This window comes from Dipodomys merriami, unplaced genomic scaffold (assembly GCF_024711535.1).
Source record: "Dipodomys merriami isolate MVZ:Mamm:240054 unplaced genomic scaffold, mDipMer1.0.p SCAF_400, whole genome shotgun sequence".
Classification (NCBI taxonomy): Eukaryota; Metazoa; Chordata; class Mammalia; order Rodentia; family Heteromyidae; genus Dipodomys; species Dipodomys merriami.
In genome coordinates, this window is record NW_027205605.1 from 656,011 (window position 1) to 675,816 (window position 19,806).

General features: G+C 43.2%; 1 protein-coding gene across 1 annotated transcript in view; it reads left to right on the forward strand.

Annotated features, from left to right (window-relative positions):
• The window catches only part of LOC138806573 (probable E3 ubiquitin-protein ligase HECTD4), a 128,782-nt gene that overhangs the window by 7,373 nt on the left and 101,603 nt on the right, over nucleotides 1-19,806 (forward strand). The window contains exon 2 of the mRNA XM_069991997.1: nucleotides 17,474-17,991. Coding sequence (XP_069848098.1) covers nucleotides 17,474-17,991 — 518 coding nt within the window. The remainder of the gene's footprint in view (nucleotides 1-17,473; nucleotides 17,992-19,806) is intronic.

A 19,806-nucleotide genomic window follows, 5' to 3' on the forward strand; every position in this document is an offset into this window, starting at 1 on the left:
TAATTTTTGGAGATAAGAGTCTCATGGACTTTCCTGTCCAGACTGGCTTCGAACTGTGATTCTTTTTTTTTTTTGTTGTTGTTGGTGGTTGTGGGGCTTGAAATCGGGGCCTGGGCGCTGTCCCTTCACTCTTCAGCTCAAGGCGAGCACTCTACCTCTTGAGCCACAATGCCACGTCTGGTTTTTCTAGTGGTTTATTGAAGATCAGAGGCTTATGGACTTTTCTGCCCGGGCTGGCTTTGAATCGCAATCCTCAGATCTTAGCCTCCTGAGCACTAGGATTACAGGCGTGAGCCACCAGCACCCACTTTTGATACAATGTTTTGATCATTTTCTATCTCCATATATAGATTTACTTTTGGGTGCTCCAGAAGACACAGTGACATGTCTGGCGCCCTTTCTCTAATGGAAGAACGTGGTAGTTTCCTATTTCTGTGCTGACACATTGTCACACACTGAATGGCTTCAAGCAGCATGAATTTATGCCTTCTGTTTTTCCAAAGTACACAGTGAGTGTCACTGGGCTAAAAGTTGCCTGTTGGCAGGTCTGGTTCCTGCTGTAGACCCTAGGGGAGAATCTGTTTCCTTGGCTTTGTTCTCAGTTTCTAGAGACCCCCTGCCTTCATTGGCTTATAGCTACTTCCTCCACCTTCCAAAGAGATGGGGCCTCACTCTGCACTGCATGGCCCTCCCAACTGACTCCCCCTCATCCTGCTTGCTTGCTTGCTTATTTATTTACTTATTGCCAGTCCTGGGGCGTGAACTCTGAGTCTGGGCACTGTGCCTGAGCCTCTTTGTGCTCAAGGCTAGCACTCTACTACTTGAGCCACAGCACCACTTCTGGCTTTTTCTGAATAGTTTATTGGAGATAAGAGTCTCACAGACTTTCCTTCCTGTGCTGACTTTGAACCATGATCCACAGATCTCAGCCTCCTGAGTAGCTAGGATTATAGGCATGAGCCACCAGCACTCAGCTACCCCTCATCCTTTTTATATGAACCTTATTCTTCCTTCTGGTTCAATTTAGCTTCCCCCACACGCCATGATCAAGATCAACCCATTCTCAAATCCTGGCTTTAATCTTATCTACAAAGTCTCCTTTGCCTCCACAGTTTTGGGAGATTAGGACATGGACATTTGGGAAGATAACATTATTAATTAAATAATTAATTAACTAACTTATGTGTGCATGTGCATGTTACTGGTACCTGGGCTTGAACTCAAGTTCTTGCTCTCTTGCTGGCCTGTTTTGTTTGTGGCTAGCCCTCTACTACTGACCAGTATTTTGCTGGTAAATTGGAGGTAGAGTCTCATGGACTTTTCTGCCTTGGCTGGCACAGTCTTCAGTTGTCAGCCTCCTGAGTAGCTAGGATTACAGGCATGAGCCACTGGTATCTTGCTGAAGGTGCCATTACTGAGCAGAGGGCATCATGCCTGCAGGTGCACATGACCGTGTTTCTCTAGGGTAGGTGCTGAGATGCAGAATTGTTGCCTGACAGGTAACTATTTTAGATATTAATAGATACTGCCAAATTGTTATTCCAAGTGTTTGCTTGCAGCAGTTTATACTGCCAGTATTAGTTTGATAGAGTCTCCTTTCTTTACACCCCCATGGAACTCAAGAGTTTGCTTAAATTTCCCATTCACTTAAGCCACAGATTCTTACTCCACTGATGAGTCTAGTAGATATAGTTGCACCTGGAATGAGTGCTGAACTTGGTTGGCTGCAGGAAGCCAGAGTTCTCTCTGTTGGGCTGTCCACTCATCACTTTATTTTAGAGCACTCCCCTGGGCCTGCTCTCCTTTGGGCATGTCCATATATAGGCAGGTGAGAGGGAGGACCCAGTAATCAGTGCTGGTTTGCAGATGTTACCAGAGGCCTACAAAGGCAGGGAGCTGCACTCACCAGGAAGAGATGAAGTGCACAGTAGTTGTTAAAGTACTTATCCCTGGACTCCCTTAAAAATTTCTCTCTTACATGCTAATATAATGTGTAAATCCACATTTTTTGTACCTACATGAAAAATAACTGGGTATTACATAGAACATGTTTTATGCTAGATACTTTTTGGTAACAAAGAATTAATAAATACAACGCTAGGTACTGGTGGATCACACCTATAATCAATCCTAGCTACTCAGGAGGCTGAGATCTGACAATTGTAGTTCCAAACTAATCTGGGCAGATAAACCTCAAAAGACTCACTGCTAATTAACTAACAAAAAGACAATAATGGACCAAGTGGTAGAGTGCCAACCTTGAGCACTTGAAATTAGAGAAGAATTTGAGGCTCCAAGTTCAAGCCCCAGTACTGGCACAAAGCAAAAAAGAATATATAGTTGTAGCAGAAAATGGAGAAAATATTGAAAAATGTTGAAAGGACAGCAGCCTGGGATTATACTAATCTGAAGAGGTAAATTTTACTATTTTCTTCTTCCACTTGTGCATATACCTGGGGTTAGAAATTATATACAACTTGGATTCATTATTGATTTATTATATACATTTTTTATTTTTGGTCAGTCATGGGGCTTGAACTCTGGGCCTGGGCACTGTCTCTCAGCTTTTCAGCTCAAGGCGAGCACTCTACCATTTGAGCCACAGCGCCACTTCCGGTTTTCTGGTGGTTTCTTGGAGATAAGAGTCTCACAGACTTTTCCTGCCCGGGCTGGCTTTAAACCGTGATCCTTAGATCTCAGCCTGCTGAGTAGCTAGGATTATAGGCGTAAGCCACCAGCTCCCAGCTATTATATACATTTTATTGAATTAGATTTCATTCAGGTTTTTTGTTTTTTAATTTTTTGTTTTTTTATTTAGTCGGTCCAGGGCTTGAACTTAGGGCTTTGGCACTGTCCCTGTGTTTTTGCACTCAAGGCTAGTGCTTTACCACTTTGAGCCGTAGTGCCTCTTCTGGTTTTATGATGGTTAATTGGAGATAAGAGTCTCATGGACTTTTCTGCCCAGACAGGCTTTGAACTACGATCCTCAGATCTCAGCTTCCCGAGTAGCTGGATTACAGGTTTGAGTCACCAGTGCCCAACTTCAAGAAGTTTTAAGTGGCTGCATAGTAATTTATGGATGTATTGTAACTGGTCTTCTCCATTATTGTGACTTCTTCTAAGCTGCTGTTGTAAAGAGAACACCAGTTTTAGGAATTTATGTTTGATAAAGTTTGGTTAATTATGAATTCATGATTAATGATTAAAAGTCAATTGACTTATTATTATTAAGGTGTTCTACAGAAGGGTTACTGTTTCATAAGCCAAGTAATGAGTGCTTTTTTTTTTGATCAGTCATGAGGCTTCAGCCAGGCTAGCTCAAGGCTAGCACTCTACCTCTTTAAGCCACAGCACCACTTCTGGTTTTCTGGAGGTTCATTGGAGATAGGAATCTCATGGACTTCACTGTCTGGGCTGGCATGGAACCGTGATCCTTAGATCTTGGCCTCCTGAGTATGAGCCACTGGTGCCTGGTTACATTTTTTTTTTTTTTTTTTGACAGTGTCACCTTTTCCTTCACTTTCTCCCCTAGTTTCCCCTTTCTTTGGCTTTTTTTTTTTTTTTGGTATCAGTCCTAGGGCTTGAACTCAGGGCCTGGGCACTGTCCTTGAGCTTTTTTTCAAGGCTAGTGTTCCACCACTTGAGCTACAGTTCTACTTCTGGGTTTTGTTTTGTTTTGTTTTGGTGCTTAATTGGAAATAAGAGTCTCACAGACGAGTTCAAGCCCCACGACCGACAAAAAAAAAAAAAAAAAGAGTCTCACAGACTTTCCTGCTGGGGCTGGCTTAGAACCATTATTTTCAGATCTCAGCCTCCTGTGTAGATTATAGGCATGAGCCACCAACACCCAGTAATGTTGAGAATTTGTATGTAACTTTAGGTCTAGCACATTTGTAGATGTGCTAATATCCCAGCATAAAGCACATGGGAGTGTGTGCGTTCACATCCCTCATATCTACGGAAACCTATAGTTGGTTGAATTACTAGGTCAGAGCACAGTGTGTAGCAGTTTTAGATTAGCAATAAAGTGATGCATAATTTGTAAACTATGCAAATTGTAGGTTTAGTAATGCTGATAACTACAGATGCCTCATTCAAGCAGAACTTTTACACCAACAAAATATTATCATTGAGCTTGTATTTGTAATAGATCTTTTCTTCATGCTTTATGTGTCCTTTTGCGGTTTGCATTGATAATTTCAATGAATAAAGTCTAATATAATACATTTAGCTAGCTCCTGGACATAGATGGAAATGAGAACTCGCTATCTCATCTTTGTAATACGTTTGCTTTCCTTATTATTAAATGAAATGCTTAAGAATGTGAAGGAACTTCTTTTGAGAACTGTTCTCAGTTCATTTACTCGTCTGTTAATTCTTTTTCTTTTGGTGTTTAATTTTTTAAAATATATTTCCTACATATGCTGAATATTAATCCTTTGTCCAGTGATAACTTGCAAAGACTTTCTTCCTTGTGAGGAATGTTTATTCATTCTAGTAATTGTTTCTTTGGTGTACAGAGCTGCCCCCCTCCCCCTGCCCCATCCTCCTTAAACTCTGGGTGCTGTCCCTGAGCTTTTTTGCTCAAGGCTAGCACTCTACCATTTGAGTCACAGTGTCACTTCAGGATTTTTCTGTGATGAGTTGGAGAAAAGAGTCTTGTGGACTTTTCTGCCCAGTCTGGCTTCAAATCCCAATCCTCAGATCTCAGCCTCCTAAGTAGATATGATTATAGGAGTGAGCACCAACACCAGGCTGATGGATTGCGCCTATGTTTACATTTCAGAAAGTTGTCGCCTATGTTTTTGTTTCCTTATAGTAATTTCCACACTTCAGGACTTACCTAAATGCTATGAGGGGTATTCTGAGATAGCAAGAGTGCCAGCCAGACTCCCTTATCCCTGTCCTGGCAGACACAACTGTGACCCCACCCTGCATGTTTGGTGAGAAGTGATAGGTCCTTCCACTACTCTGACCGGATAATGAGCCTTCTCTTCTTCATGTATGGGGCAGGGGAGGGTTGGGACAGCCTTTCTATTAGTGGTAAAGCAAATCTGGAAGGATATGCAACACTGCTAGTTTGATGCAGCTGAAAGGTAGGATGAGAAGCCAGGTAGCCAGTAACCAAGCCCACTGTGTGTGTGTGTGTGTGTGTGTGTGTGTGTGTGTGTGTGTGTGTGTGTGTGCTGGTATTGACACTTGAACTTGGGGCTAATGCTCTACCACATGAACCACACTTCCATATTCTGGCTTTTTGCTGGCTGGGTTGGCTTGGAACCATGAGCCTCAGATTTCAGCCTCTGGAGTAGTTAGAATTACAGAGGAAGCCATTAGTGCCCAGCATTGCTCAGATTTTTGAAAAAGAAAAGTTAAATGGGTACTTTAATCTCCCAGGAGTATATCCTTGTGTTCCTACACACTTTGCTTAGAACATAACAGCACTGCTCCAAACAAAACACGTTACATGAAATAATGTTTTTCCAAGAACATGTGATTGCCCCAGAAATAATGACCACTTTCTTTGATTATTTTGTAAGATTAGCATGTTTTATGTTTCAACTTCTAACAAGTCATTTCATACCAAAATTTAAAAAAATGGTATTCTTTTCATTGGTGACTTTTTTTTTTTTTTTTGGGGTCCAGTCATGGGGCCTGAACTCTGGGCCTGGGCGCTGTCCCTCAGCTCTTCAGCTCAAGGCTAGCACTCTACCACTTGAGCCACAGTGCCACTTCCAGCTTTTTTCTTTTTGCTTATGTGGTGCTGAGGAATGGAACCCAGGGCCTCATGCATGCAAGGCAAGTGCTCTACCACTGAGCCACCTTCCCAGCCCCCATCATTGACTTTTTTTAAAGCCTAGAAAACTTTTCAGAAATACGAAATTGTTCAAGGTATTCCTGACTTTTTCATTGCTTTTCTTGAATTAACTTGTCTTTTTTTTTTCTTTTTTTTTTAGTCATGGGGCTTGAACTCTGGGCTTGGGCACTGCCCCTGTGCTCTTCAGCTCAAGGCAAGCTCTCTATTGCTTGAGCCACAGCACCACTTCTGGTTTTCTAGTGGTGTATTGGAGATAAGAGTCTCACAGACTTTTCTGTCTGGGTTGACTTTGAACCATGATCCTCAGATCTCAGCCTCCTGAGTAGCTAGGATTACAGGTGTGAGCCACTGGCACCCAGTTTAGAATTAAGTAGTCTTCTTTAATCGCATCCAATTTTCTCCTCTGCTCTCAGCCTTTGTGAAAAGTAAAATTCTCCTGCACCTGCTCACCCAGTTTTCTTCTGCCAGACTCCATGCACTGTTTGTAGGAAAAGTTTGGGATTAAGGATCTGTGCTTCCTGCTGATCACTGTATCTGCTCTGCCATTCCTGTGCTCTGGGCCCATTTCTTTTGCCATGTGTTCACAGCTTGAATAAATTGAGACTCAGACTCATATATTATCACAAGAAGCAAAGTTTTCGTATGACTTTTTCCCCAGGAGAAGGTGGGAAAGGAAGCAAGAAATATTTCTGGTGTGTATTTGCTATTTAGACTTTTCTGCACAATAAAATGACAAGAAAGTACCACTCATTTATTTTTTGTGCTGGTACTAGAGTTCAGCTCTGGACTTGCACTCTTGCTTGCCTTTTTCACTCAAGGAGGTGCGCTACCATTTGAGCCACACTTCTCTCCTGGCTTTTCTTGGCAGTTAATTGAGGAGTCTTTTGGATATATCTGTTAGGCAGAGAACCATGGTCCTTAGATCTCAGCCTCCAGAATAGCTAGGATTGTAGATGTGAGCCAACCACACCCAGCTAAAATTAAAAAACTTAAAATGTCAGTTCTAATAGTTGCTTGTAGACTTCACTATGTATAATGTTTTTTATTTCATGGTTTTATTTGGCTAATGTTATTTTTAATTAAGTTTTTATTGTTATTATAAGGGTGATGTACATAGGTTACACTTTCAGGTAATAAGTCAGATAATCAATGTCACCCCCTCCTTTACTCTCTCCCATCTTTACCCAGTATCACTGCTGCACTTGCACTTAATGGTATATTTGCAGTGTGTTTTCTCTTCTTTTTATGGCAGTGTTGAGTATGGAACCCAGGGCCCTCTGCATGCCAGGATAGCATTCTACTACTGTTCTATCTCCAGTCCTCTAAATATTTTCCTATTATAATATATTCGTCCATTTTCATTCACACATTCAAAGGAAATAAGTGTTTATTGTACACACTGGAAAATAAAGATTAAAAAAGTCTCTCACTTTTGAGATTTTAAACTTTTCAGCTTATATATATAAATGCCTAGTATATGTACATATGTACTTTACATTAAAAAAACTGAATTTTTATTGTTATTATAAAGGTGATGTAAAATGAGGTTGCAGTCTCTGTATATCACCTTTATAATAACAATAAAATATTAACATTAAAGCAAAATGAAACAAAGGGATTACAGTTATATAAGTCAGGTAAAGAGTACATTTTAAAAAATTTACCAATATCACTCCATCCCTCACGCCCATCCTCATCAAATTATATAGTTGATTTTCAACATAGTGTATAGTGGGTACTGCTGCTACATTTGTTCACTCTTTGTCCTCCTATTTCTTTTCTTTTCTTTTTCTTTCTTTTCTTTTTTTTTTGCCAGTCCTGGGGCTTTGAACTCAGGTCCTGGGCACTATCCTTGAGCTTCTTTTGCTCAAGGCTAGCACTCTACCCCTTGAACCACAGTGCTACTTCCTATGTGGTACAGAGGAATTAAATCCAGGGCTTTATGCATGCTAGGCAAGCACTCTATCACTAAGCCACATTCCCGAGCCTTGGCCTTCTTTTTTTTGGGGGGGGGGAAGGGGGTTCCGGTCATGGGACCTGAACTCTGGGCCTGGGCGCTGTCCCTCAGCTCTTCAGCTCAAGGCTAGCATTCTACCACTTGAGCCACAGCGCCACTTCCAGCTTTTTTCTTTTTGCTTATGTGGTGCTGAGGAATCAAACCCAGGGCCTCAGGCATGCAAGGCAAGCACTCTACTACTGAGCCACCTTCCCAGCCCCCGAGCCTTGTCCTTCTATTTCTGTGGCCCCCACTTACCCTCTCAAAGACAGATAAATGAACAAATAAGACAAAAAGAAAAGAAAACAAAAACAGCAACAAAGAAAAAAGCCTCTTGTTTCCATTTCCTGGAGTTCATTTTGATAAGTATTACTTTATATGATCACATGCACATAGGCATCGCCTTTGTGTCATACGTACTTTTTCTTTGGTCGGTCGTGGGGCTTGAACTCTGGGCCTGGGTGCTGTCCCTCAGCTCTTCAGCTCAAGGCGAGCGCTCTACCACTTGAGCTACAGCACCACTTCTGGTTTTCTGGTGGTTTATTGGAGATAGGAGTCTCACGGTCTCTCTTGCCTGGGGCTGGCTTTGAACCGCGATCCTCAGATCTCAGCCTCCTGAGTAGCTAGGATTACAGGCGTGAGCCACCAGCGCCCTGCTCATACGTACTTTTATATGTAAAAAGGCTGAACGCTGGTAGGTCATACCTACAATCATAGCTACTCTGGAGGCTGAGATCTACAGATTGCAGTTTGAAGCCAGTCTGAGCAAGTCTATGAGATTCTTTTTTTTTTTTTTGGGTCCGGTCGTGGGGCCTGAACTCTGGGTCTGGGCGCTGTTCCTCAGCTCTTCAGCTCAAGGCTAGTGCTCTACCACTTGAGCCACAGCGCCACTTCCAGCTTTTTTCTTTTTGCTTATGTGGTGTTGAGGAATCGAACCCAGGGCCTCAGGCATGCAAGGCAAGCGCTCTACCACTGAGCCACCTTCCCAGCATTCTTATCTCCAATTAACCACCAATGATGCCAGAAGTAGAACTGTGGCTCAAGTGATAAGCACAAACACACATACACACACACACACACACACACACACACACACACACACTAACACACACATACATACTCGCACATTTTTAAATAAAAGTAGTATTATGGTCCACATTATGCCTTTGTGAAGTAACTTTTTCCAGTAGCTCTGTGGGGCCCGCCATTCAGGAGCATGAGCAACCATTCCTGTTTTAGAGGGTGCCTGACTCTAGGTGTTGAGACTTATGTCTCTTGCCCATCAAATGAGCTGCTCCTGACTTCTTGCCTTAGAGTGGCTACACAAATACAAAGATTCTAGAGTCAATAAAGGACCAAGCTCCTGATATGCCCCTATAGAACTACTCTTGTGTCAATCCAAGTTGTCTCTCAAGTGGGCTCTGGTGGCTCACACCTGTAATCCTGGCTTCTTAGGAGGCTGAGATTTAAGGATCGCGGTTCAAAGCCAGCCTGGCCAGGAATGTCTGTGAGACTCTTATTTCCTATTAACCACCAGAAAACCAGAAGTGGCACTGTGGCTCAAGTGGTAGGGCACTCGCCTTGAGCTGAAGAGCTGAGGGTCAGCACCCAGGCCCAGAATTCAAGCCCCACAACTGACCAAAAAAAAAAAAAAAGTTGTCTCTCAGTATCAATGCAGGAATAACTCTTGGCTGTGCTGTGCAGTGACTTGACTTTGGTACCACATATAAGAAGACATTTTTTTACCCGCTGTTGGAACGTTTGGTCTTTACAATGTCCAGCATGTATATTCACTGCATTCCATCACTGATTTCATAGACTGTCGAACTGAGATGAGCATTGTTCTACCATCTCTGGGGACCGGGAGTTGCAGGCAGGGATGCTGGTAGAGTCAGTAAGGTGATGGCCTGTCAAAACCTGAGCGTGGAATTCTTTGTTGGTTGTGGGGCTTGAACTCTGGGCTTGGGCGCTGTCCCTGCACTCTTCAGCTCAAGGTGAGCACTCTGCTGCTTGAGCCACAGTGCCACTTTTGGTTTTCGAGTGGTATTGAGTCTCATGGATTTTCCTGCCCGGGCTGGCTTTGAACCGTGATCCTCAGATCTCAGCCTCCTGAGTAGTTAGGATGACAGGCGTGAGCCATTGGCACCCGGCTGAGTGTGGAATTCTGTATGTTGTCCTGTTACACATCACCCATATAAACGGAATGTGTTTATAGTTCATCTGGCAGCAGTTGGCACAAGAGCAAGCACAGCTTGCACTAGCATACTGTTCTTCTGTTCTAAGTCAGCAGTTCTTGCCACCTGCCATGGGGCTCTTCTCCTTCTGCCCCACGCACCTGCCACAAGCCTTTTCTCTTTCTGCCTGAGTGTGGTGGCACTGGGGAGACCCAGAGTGCAGTGTGGCTTTCTGCTCTATTGGAATAGACGAAAGACGGAGAACCTTAGTTCAGGATTGTCCATGATGGGTCGGACCTGTGGTGTAGGCACATTGTGGTAGAGTTAGGTAACTTCGTGAAATGTTCCTGCTTTGTGTTTCAGTCACAGTTACTGTTCTTCCTAACTTGGAATCTTATTTTTCTTTGGGTCCGGTCGTGGGGCCTGAACTCTGGGCCTGGGTGCTGTCCCTCAGCTCTTCAGCTCAAGGCTAGTGCTCTACCACTTGAGCAATAGCACCACTTCTGGCTTTTTTCTTTTTTCTTATGTGGTGCTGGGGAATCGAACCCAGGGCCTCAGGCATGCAAGGCAAGCGCTCTACCACTGAGCCACCTTCCCAGCCCGGAATCTTATTTTTCAAAGAGCCTGTTTGGCAGATGCTAATTAACTCATCACCAGGCATTTATAATTTAACATTGCTCTCCTTCCTGTGAAATATATAAATGTATGCCGTATGTAATAAATGCATATATTTATGGCGAAAAGGAAAACTGAGGTATGAAAAATTGGAACCCATAGGGATTGCAACCTACACTCAGAATACCAGATTCAATGTACAGATTGGGTTTGTTCAGTATGCCAGCATTTTAAGACACTCTTGAATTGGAATGGTTTCTGAGGGCCAGGCAATCTCCAGCAGGCCACAGGCTAGACGTCACACTATTTTGAGTGAGCCCTGTTTGACGTGGGTCAGTTTCACCAGAAGTTTCTTCATTTGCCCGGCTCTGCCCAGATGGGTCTGCACTGGTCCTAGTGTCTTATCCATAGGCTTCTGGCTCCCTGCACCCAACTGTGCCTGAGCAGCCTTAACCGGGAGAGGTACATTAATTTTAGCTGGTTGGTTAGCTTTTTTCTGAACATTCGTTCTCTGCAGACAGAGGGAGACAGATGGATTGGAATTCTAAAGAGGAGTCTTTTGATTTAGAAGAAATAAGCAATAGACGAGGTTTCCAGGCAGTCTTAATTAGCCAGCACAGCTGTGAGCAGGAAACGAGGAGCAGGATAAGACTCCGTGGCACAGGGAGGCTGCCACAAAGCTGCATTTCTCAGGGTTTTTTGAGGGCCTTTGTGGAGAGCATCACCACTAGGGATTTCCACAAATGCGCGCAAATTTGTATTCCTGCGTCACACAGCCAAGCACTGATGGGCCACAAATGCAGAATCCATGTCTCTGATCCACTAAGCAAAATACAGGACAGGCTGCTAGCTTGGTTTGGCAGAAGTGGACAGCCTAACTGGGAGAGAGGAGGATCTCCAGGAGCAGGGCTGGTCTGGGGGTGTGGTGGGTCTGTTGTTTACTCCACTTTTTTGGGTAGGGGAGGTAAGTGCATGCTGAGCAGGACTCTTAGCCATTAATTTACCCAAAAATGGTTATTGAATCCTGGTACCTGGTGCTTGGGATGTGTTAGTGAACAAAATAGAGAAACTTAAAAGCTATCTGGACAGAGTTTGAAATAATACCCTATACATAGATACACACACACACACACACACACACTCACTCACTCACTCACTCACTCACTCACTCACTCACTCACTCACCCCTACGTATATCTGTAGGCCTTGCCAGATGTCTTCTTGGAAGCAGTATCTTCCTCCAACCCCAGCTTTCTGCTAGCTACAGCCCTGGAATAACCATTAAGTGCTTATGAGCAGCAAGCACAGTAATGTGGTCTACTTTTCATGCTGGAATACGAGTCAATAAAAATTACAATTAATATTTATTTAGTCTGGCATTAAATAAAGAGGCAAGCAAATAAGTCTGCTATGTGATCTAGAATCTAACCTTCCAGCTCTTTCTCATGGGAGACTTAGATCCTGAATTTTTTCTTTTGCTTTTCCATATTGTATGCCATATGTACTTTTTTTTTTTTTTACCTTATATGTGTAAGTATATCCAAGTCTATCCATTCTATTGGCAAATATTTGGCTTATTTCCAGGTCTCTCTCTCTCTCTCTCTCTCTCTCTCTCTCTCTCTCTCTCTCTCTCTCTCTCTCTCTCTCTCTCTCTTCTCTCTTTCTTTCTTTCTTTCTTTTGTGCCAGTCCTAGGCTTGAACTCAGGGTCTGGGCACTGCCCCTTAAAGCCCTCTTTGCTCTACCATTTGAGTCACAGCTCCACTGCTGGTTAATTGAGGATGAGTCTCCCAGACTTTCCTAGACTGGCTTCAAACCATGTTCCTCAGATCTCAGCTCTGGAGTAGACAGGACTATAGGTGTGAGCTACCAGTGCTCATTAAGTTGGTACTTTACCACTTAAGCCATGCCTCCAGTCCAGCATTTTGCTGATTAATTGGAGATAGAGTCTCATGGGTTCTTCTGCCTGTGCTAGCTTCAAACTATGGTCTTACATATGTCAACTCCCTGAGTAGCTAGGATTACAGGCATGAGCCACCAGCACCTGCCTTCTTGGCTTGTCAATTTAGATGGTATCTCACTAACATTTTCCCTGTCCAGGCCTCAAAACTATGATCCTCCTAGTCTGTGCTTCCTGGGTAGCTGGGATTAAAAAATATTAATTTTCTAATGAGATTTGGTCAAGAGCAGTGACTGAGTATACTGGTTTATATAAGGATCTAAGACAAGTCATTCAATATTCATGAGTACCAGAATAGATCCTCCATAGCTGACTTACTAAAACCCCAAGGTATAATGTCTTCATAAAATGATTTTAGGCCATGACCTTCAAGGTTGAGAATTATAAAAGCAGCTTCGCAGCAGACAGTTGTTGAGATGGGTACTGCTGAGGAGTCTAATGGGTTTCTGAAAGCAGTGTGCTTTGGATCCCACTAAATCAATAAACACAACATTTGGTTAATTTTATTACAGCTATGATCCATTTAGAAAAATACGTCCTTCAAGTGGAATGCTAAAACACAGTAGAAGGACTTATAAAAATAGACTTTTCAGAAAGACACAAAACCTATTATATAGTTTTTATTAGCTAATTGTAATATTAAAGTTAGATTCCACTACATATACATCATTTTATGTACCATGAAATAGCATATTTCAGAGGCACTCAGTGTTTGAGATAAATAATAAAAGAAATAGCTGGATTTACTGTTACTGAGTTGCTCTTTCATTCTTGAGTTCAATAAAATCTTGGATTGAATTATTGAGTAGTTGCTTCAGATGACTAAGTACATGACTTGTGCATATAAGTACAAATGTATGCGAGGAAAAAGAAATCACAAAATCATTGTAGAAATGCTATAATAGTTCTTATTCACATGTCCATAAACGTTTAAAGCTGTTCAGATTAAAAAGGTGATTTTTTTTGGGGGGGGGTCCAGTGACAGGGCCTGAACTCTGGGCCTGGGCGTTGTCCCTCAGCTCTTCAGCTCAAGGCTAGCGCTCTACCACTTGAGCCACAGCGCCACTTCCGGCTTTTTTCTTTTTTGCTTATGTGGTGCTGAGGAATCGAACCCAGGGCCTCATGCATGCAAGGCAAGAGCTCTACCACTGAGCCACCTTCCCAGCTCATGATTTTTTTTTTTAAGCTAGGCACTGATGGCTTGTGCCTATAATCCTAGCTACTCAGGAAGCTGAGATCTGAGGATCGCAGTTCAAAGCAAGCCTGGGTAGGAAAGTCCCTTGAAGTCTTATCTCCAATTAACCACCAACATGCAGAAAATGGAACTGTACCTCACGTAGTAGAGCAAACACAAGGCCCTAGTAAAAACCCCAGGACTGCCTCTGAAAAAAAAGTAAAACAGACAAAGTACTCTAACTTATGTGAGTATGTTGCCCTAAGTAAAATGTCCTTAGTTGTGTGTGTATTGGTACTGGGGATTTGGACTCAGGATCTCACGCTATTTGCTTGGCTTTTTTGCTCACAGCTAGTACTCTACCACTTGAACTACACTTCTAGTTCAGACTTTTTGCCAGTTAATTGGTGATAAGAGTCTTGAGGTTTTGTCTGCCCAGGCTGGTCAGTAGCTAGGATTACAGGTGTGAGCCAGTGGCACCCAGTCCCTTTTGATATTTTGGTTTTAAATTTTTTTTTCTTGGTGATTGGGATGGAACCCAGAACCTTGCGCCTAGTAAGACTGTACTTTACTGCTGAACTTCACCCTTAGCCCTTCATGTAATCTTTTGAAATTGGCTTCTTTCACTCAACAAAACTCCATTGAGATTCATTTAAAGTTTTGTTCATCAATAAATTGTTTCATTTTTGGTTAAGTTGGTTGGGATTTTATGATGATTAGGTATGGTATGTGATCTACTAGATGAACTGACACTTTTTTTGTTATGATTATAAATTTGAATTTTGAACTCAGGGCCTTGTATTTGCTAGGCAGGTACTCTACTACTTGAACCCATGCCCTCAGCCCTCTTTTGCTTTAGTTATTTCTGAATAGGGTATCACACATTTATGCTAGGGCCAGTCTGGACATAGTCCTCCTATTTATCCCCACATAGCTGAGATACAAGCATGAACAACCACACCCAGGCTGGCTTTGAATGGAGATCCTCAGATTTCAGCCTCCTGAACAGCTAGAATTACTGGCATGACCCAGCAGTGCCTGGTTTGCTTTTACCCTCTTGACCAGTTTCTTGTATTTTTCCCGTGGCCCTTCCTTATTTGCCCTGTCATTTATTTATTCTGTTATTTATTTATTTCCCATCTTCCAGTTGTTCTTGCTATATTTCCCAGTTCTTACTCCAAAAGCATCTATTCTGTTATACAAAGAGTAAAATATGTGGCCAAACCTTTGGATCATTCTAAAGGTGTTTCGCTTCTGTAACATCTTCCCCTGTTCTTTCTTAAATCTACCGAAAGTTGTTTCATCTTGGTCATCTATTTGATGAGAGTCCAACAGTTGATGACTCTTTGCCAAGAACATCTTTTTGGTGGTTTTTTTGGACTCCAAAAGAAAGTGTGTTCATGGAATTGTAGTAATTTCCCCCTTGACTACGTTGCAGAGGGAGGAACACAGGACCTGCAACTTCAGGTCACCTGACCCAGCAGCTTTCCTGCCCTTTACACCTCTGCTAGCTGACTTCTTTGAGTTCTTAGATCTGTATATCCAAGCCTCAGCTTCCTCTTCCTGACTTCCCATTTGCTCAGTTTTTCCTCTGCAGAGCAGTGTTCCTGCTCTGTAAATGGTACATTTATTTCATTGAGTACCTCATGTGCTAGTGGAAGCCCTGGGCAGGCTTCCTGTAACCTGCCCCAGCTCACGAGCAGAAAGGTGAGTCCAGTACCTGCACAAGGTCCCCCATTTTTCTATGTTATTAGCTTTCCCCCAAATATCTTTTTTCCTCTTTGATTATAATGCTTGCTATACAACTTCATCTTCTACTTAAGCTGAGCAATTTCTTTGACTCACCTTGTTTTGTTTTTCTTTAGTTTTTGCTCTTTCCTTTTTGCTGCTATGTTGTTTTTCCGCTATGAACAGGTTTTCAGTTCCACACAGCTAGATAGCTAAGCAAAGCAGTTAGAGCATTTGCATTATCTGAGAGTTCTTGTTACTTTCTTAGACTAATAAAGTTTAGATAGAAAGGCAGATTTTGCAATTTCCATTGCATAAAGTGTAGTAGGACCGTTCTTAATGTCAGACAACCCAGCTGAAGTTGCTTTGCTTTCCTTCCAAGCCTCATCCCACCCTGACTTTGTGGTCCTCTGAGAACCTAGCCCTGGCCATAGTGTGCTACTGCTGCTGTGTCCTCCTTCACCTTATGAGAAGCTCTGCATTGGAAATTTACTTTGGCGCTGCTTTATTTTTTTAAACATTCTTAGATCATTTTTAAGTAGTTGTACAATACTTTAATAATTTATCCTAAAAGCTGGGTCCTTCATAGAGTTGCTAGAAGATGTAATGACTTTATTATCTCCCAGCTCATGAAAATCTAGAGAAACCTTCCTGGTAATCATATGTTTTGGAAAGAACAAAGGGTGCATGGGTAAGTCTGTACTGAGCACAGACCTAAGATTGAACAAAAGAAGAGGGGGATAGCTTCAAAACCCAAGAGCAGTAAAAATCATTTATTAGTGGGTATATTAGGTTTTGAAGAATAAAGATACGATTTGGGTTACTTTTCACTCACAGTCCATCTGGGGGTAGTAAGAATTAGTCATACCATATTTAGAACTCAAGATTAGCCAGGTGTAGTGGTACATGGATTTATCCCAGGCCTATGCTATACAGTTAAGATTGTCTCAAAACCAAACCAAACACCCAAACCCTCAAGACCATTTCATGAAGATTAGTATTTTGATTTTTTCGAAAATAAAGTTAACTGGATTATGCTTTCACATTTAATGGTATGCTTTTATAATTTGAGTTTGTGATGTTTTTCTCTTTTTAAATGTCTGTGTAGCCCAGGCTGGCTTAAAGTTCTGAATCCTCCTGCCTTGGCTGCTGAAGAGCTGGGATTACAAGTGTGCCACTCTTCCCTACCTTGAGCTCTTATTTACCTGGGTTTGTTTCTCCCTCTGTGTCTGCCCTCTGAGTCTTTCTGTGTCACTTCCTCCCTTGCTCCCCACACCCCCTCATTCTTCCTGCTGAAGATTGAACCCAGGGCCTGTATGGTTCATAGTGCATACTGAGCTATGTCTCCAGTCTCTCTAATGCTGATGTTAATCAAAGCACTAACAGAAAAGCCTGGCAGGGTCATTTCATCAGCTAAGGACTTTATAGTCCATATTTGCCCCCCCCCTTTTTTTGGTCGGTCATGGGGCTTGAACTCTGGGCCTGAGTGCTCTCCCTCAGCTCTTCATCTCAAGGCCAGTGCTCTACCACTTGAGCCATAGCACCACTTCCGGCTTTCTAGTGGTTAATTGGAGATAAGAGTCTCACGGACTTTTCTTCCCGGGCTGGCTTTGAACGGTGATCCTCAGATCTCAGCCTCCTGAGTAGCTGGGATTACTGGCGTGAGCCACTGGTGCCTGGTTTTTTATGGTTTTTAAATTTTTTTATTGTAAAAATAGTATACAGAGGGGTTACAGTAACATGAGTACGGTAATGAGTACATTTCCTATCTAGCATTGTTACCTCCTCCTTTGTTTTTCCCCTACCATCCCTTCCCTCCCTGCCTTTTCTTTTTACAATCTTTTGTTAGCTTACATTAGTTATTCAGAAGAATACATAGAGTACATGTTTTTTATTTGGTTGCAATTAAAATAATCTTGATGTGGACTATTAGATGCCATTAGACAGACTTGCTTTCATAGCCACTTTGATGAAAGCAACACACACTCACTTCTCTGTTGTATGTTCCTTTAGATTTTAACCTTTGAGACCAAGAACCCAACAGAGTTAGCAGAACGTTTGCGCTCTGTTTGTGGGAATCAGAGCAACGCCTATGCCCGCCTGCTGGAATACCGCCTGAATGCCTTGCGAGGGCTGTGGAACGCCCAGCGCCAGCTGGCCCTGGAGGAGCAGCATGAGAGGGAAAGTTCTGGAGATGAAGAAACCTTGGCCCTGCTCAAGCGCCAGGGCCTGCTGCAGCAGCCAGAGCAAGCGCCCTTCACGTCACGGATGGGGCTGCTGCTGGTCTTCCCCCTCATCCAGTCCCAGAGTCGAACGGACCCCTCTCTCTGTAACCTAACTGCTGAGGTGCTATTGAACTGCCTGCGCGACTGCCAGCCTCTGAGCCTCACCAAGGAGCCTGCTGACTGCCTCAACGGGATCGAAACCTTGCTGTGCTCGTGGCTAGAGGAGACTTCGGACACAGGCCGACACATCCCACAGAAACAGAAAGAAAACGCTGCTGCTGCCCTGGTGGCCTTGGCATGTGCCAGGTAAGGAAAACGGAAGTTACTCCCTTTCCCTTCCCCCCCATCTGTGACTTCCACTCTAGGGTCAGGCAAGTGAGTAAGAGGCCAAGCTCTGAATGGAAGTCTGAGCATTCCGAGCCCTTCTAGGTTTGCAGTGTTTGTTTCACAGCCCAGACCAAGCATGCGATGCTTTTGCCAAAACCTAATGCCAGGCCCCGAGCTCTACCATAACAGCAGCTTCCAGTGAGTGCCACCCCTGGCCTGTACACGCTGACATGGCGAATGTTCTGCGTCAGGTAGTTAGCCAAAGATGTTTGGTTTTATTCCTCCTGGGCTGCAGAGCTTTCTGTGGAGAGCTTTTGACTTTTTTTTTTTTTTTTTTTTTGTCAGTTGTAGGGCTTGAACTTAGGGCCTGGGTGCTGACCCTGAGCTCTTTTATTCAAGCTTAATACTCTACCACAGTTGAGCCACAGCCCAACTTCTGGTTTTCTGGTGGTTAATTGGAAATAAGAGTCTCACAGGGACTTTTCTGCTCAGGCTGGCTTTGAACACAGTTCTCAGATCTCAGCCTCCTGAGTAGCTAGGATTACAGCCATTGGGTGCCCAGTGAGCATTTGACTTTTATTTATGTGTTGGCAGTTGGTTAGTGGCTATTGATCATCTGGACTCCATCCCAAGGCTAAGTCACAAACTGCATTTCTTTTTTTTTTTTGTTGGTCGTGGGGCTTGAACTCTGGGCTTGGGCGCTGCCCTTGTGCTCTTCAGCTCAAGGTGAGCGCTCTACCGCTTGAGCCACAGCACCACTTCCGGTTTTCTAGCAGTTTATTGGAGATAAGAGTCTCACGAACTTTCCTGCTCGGGCTGGCTTTGAACTGTGATCTTCAGATCTCAGCCTCCTGAGTAGCTAGGATTACAGGCGTGAGCCACGGGCGCCTGGCTACAAACTGCATTTCTGGACCCCAGTGTTTTCCTTCATTGATTTAACTGAAAATTCTCTTCACATACATCAAGATTTAATAGTATGCTGTGTTTTGCTCACACACTCTCACTTGGCTTTTTTGCACAAGGCAGGTGTTCTATCACTTGAGCCAAATCTCCACTTTGGCCTTTTTGCTGTTTAATTGGACATAAGAGTCTTGGGCATTTTCTGCCTGGGCTAGCTTCAAACTATAATTCTGTGATCTCATCTTCCGGAGTAGTTAAGATTGCAGGTGTGTGATGGGGCCATCAGTGCCCAACCTACAGATCTGTAATCAATGAAAGAATTCCTTTTGAGAACATTCACTTGTAGGAGGCATTGTCTCCAGAAGTCCCTAGCCAGCAGAGATGATGGTTGAGTGGAGTCAGGGTGATGGATTCTGCAGAACCTTGTTGCTTACTCAGTGTTCCAGGTGATGGGTATCCTGTAGTGATCAGGGAGATGGACTTTATTATTATTATTATTATTACTATTGTTATGTATTGGTATATTTATTTATTTGTTTTTGCTAGTCCTGGGGCTTGAACTCAGGGCCTGGTCACTGTCCCTGAGCTTCCAGCTAGCACTCTGAGACTTGAGCCACAGCTCCACTTCTGTTTTTTTCTGTGTATGTGGTACTGAGAAATCGAACCCAGGGCTTCATGCATGCTAGGCAAGTGCTCTACCACTAAGCCACATTCCCAGGCCCAGGTGGACTTTAAAAACTGTAGACTTTATGCAAGAATGAGGGACCCAATGACCAGTACAAAAAAGGAGAATTTCAGAGATGGATAGCCACCACAGGAATAGAAATCTGGGTATTTGAGGGAGTATGACTAGAAACAGTGCTAGCTGGCGGTACCAGGAAGTCTTATTAGAGA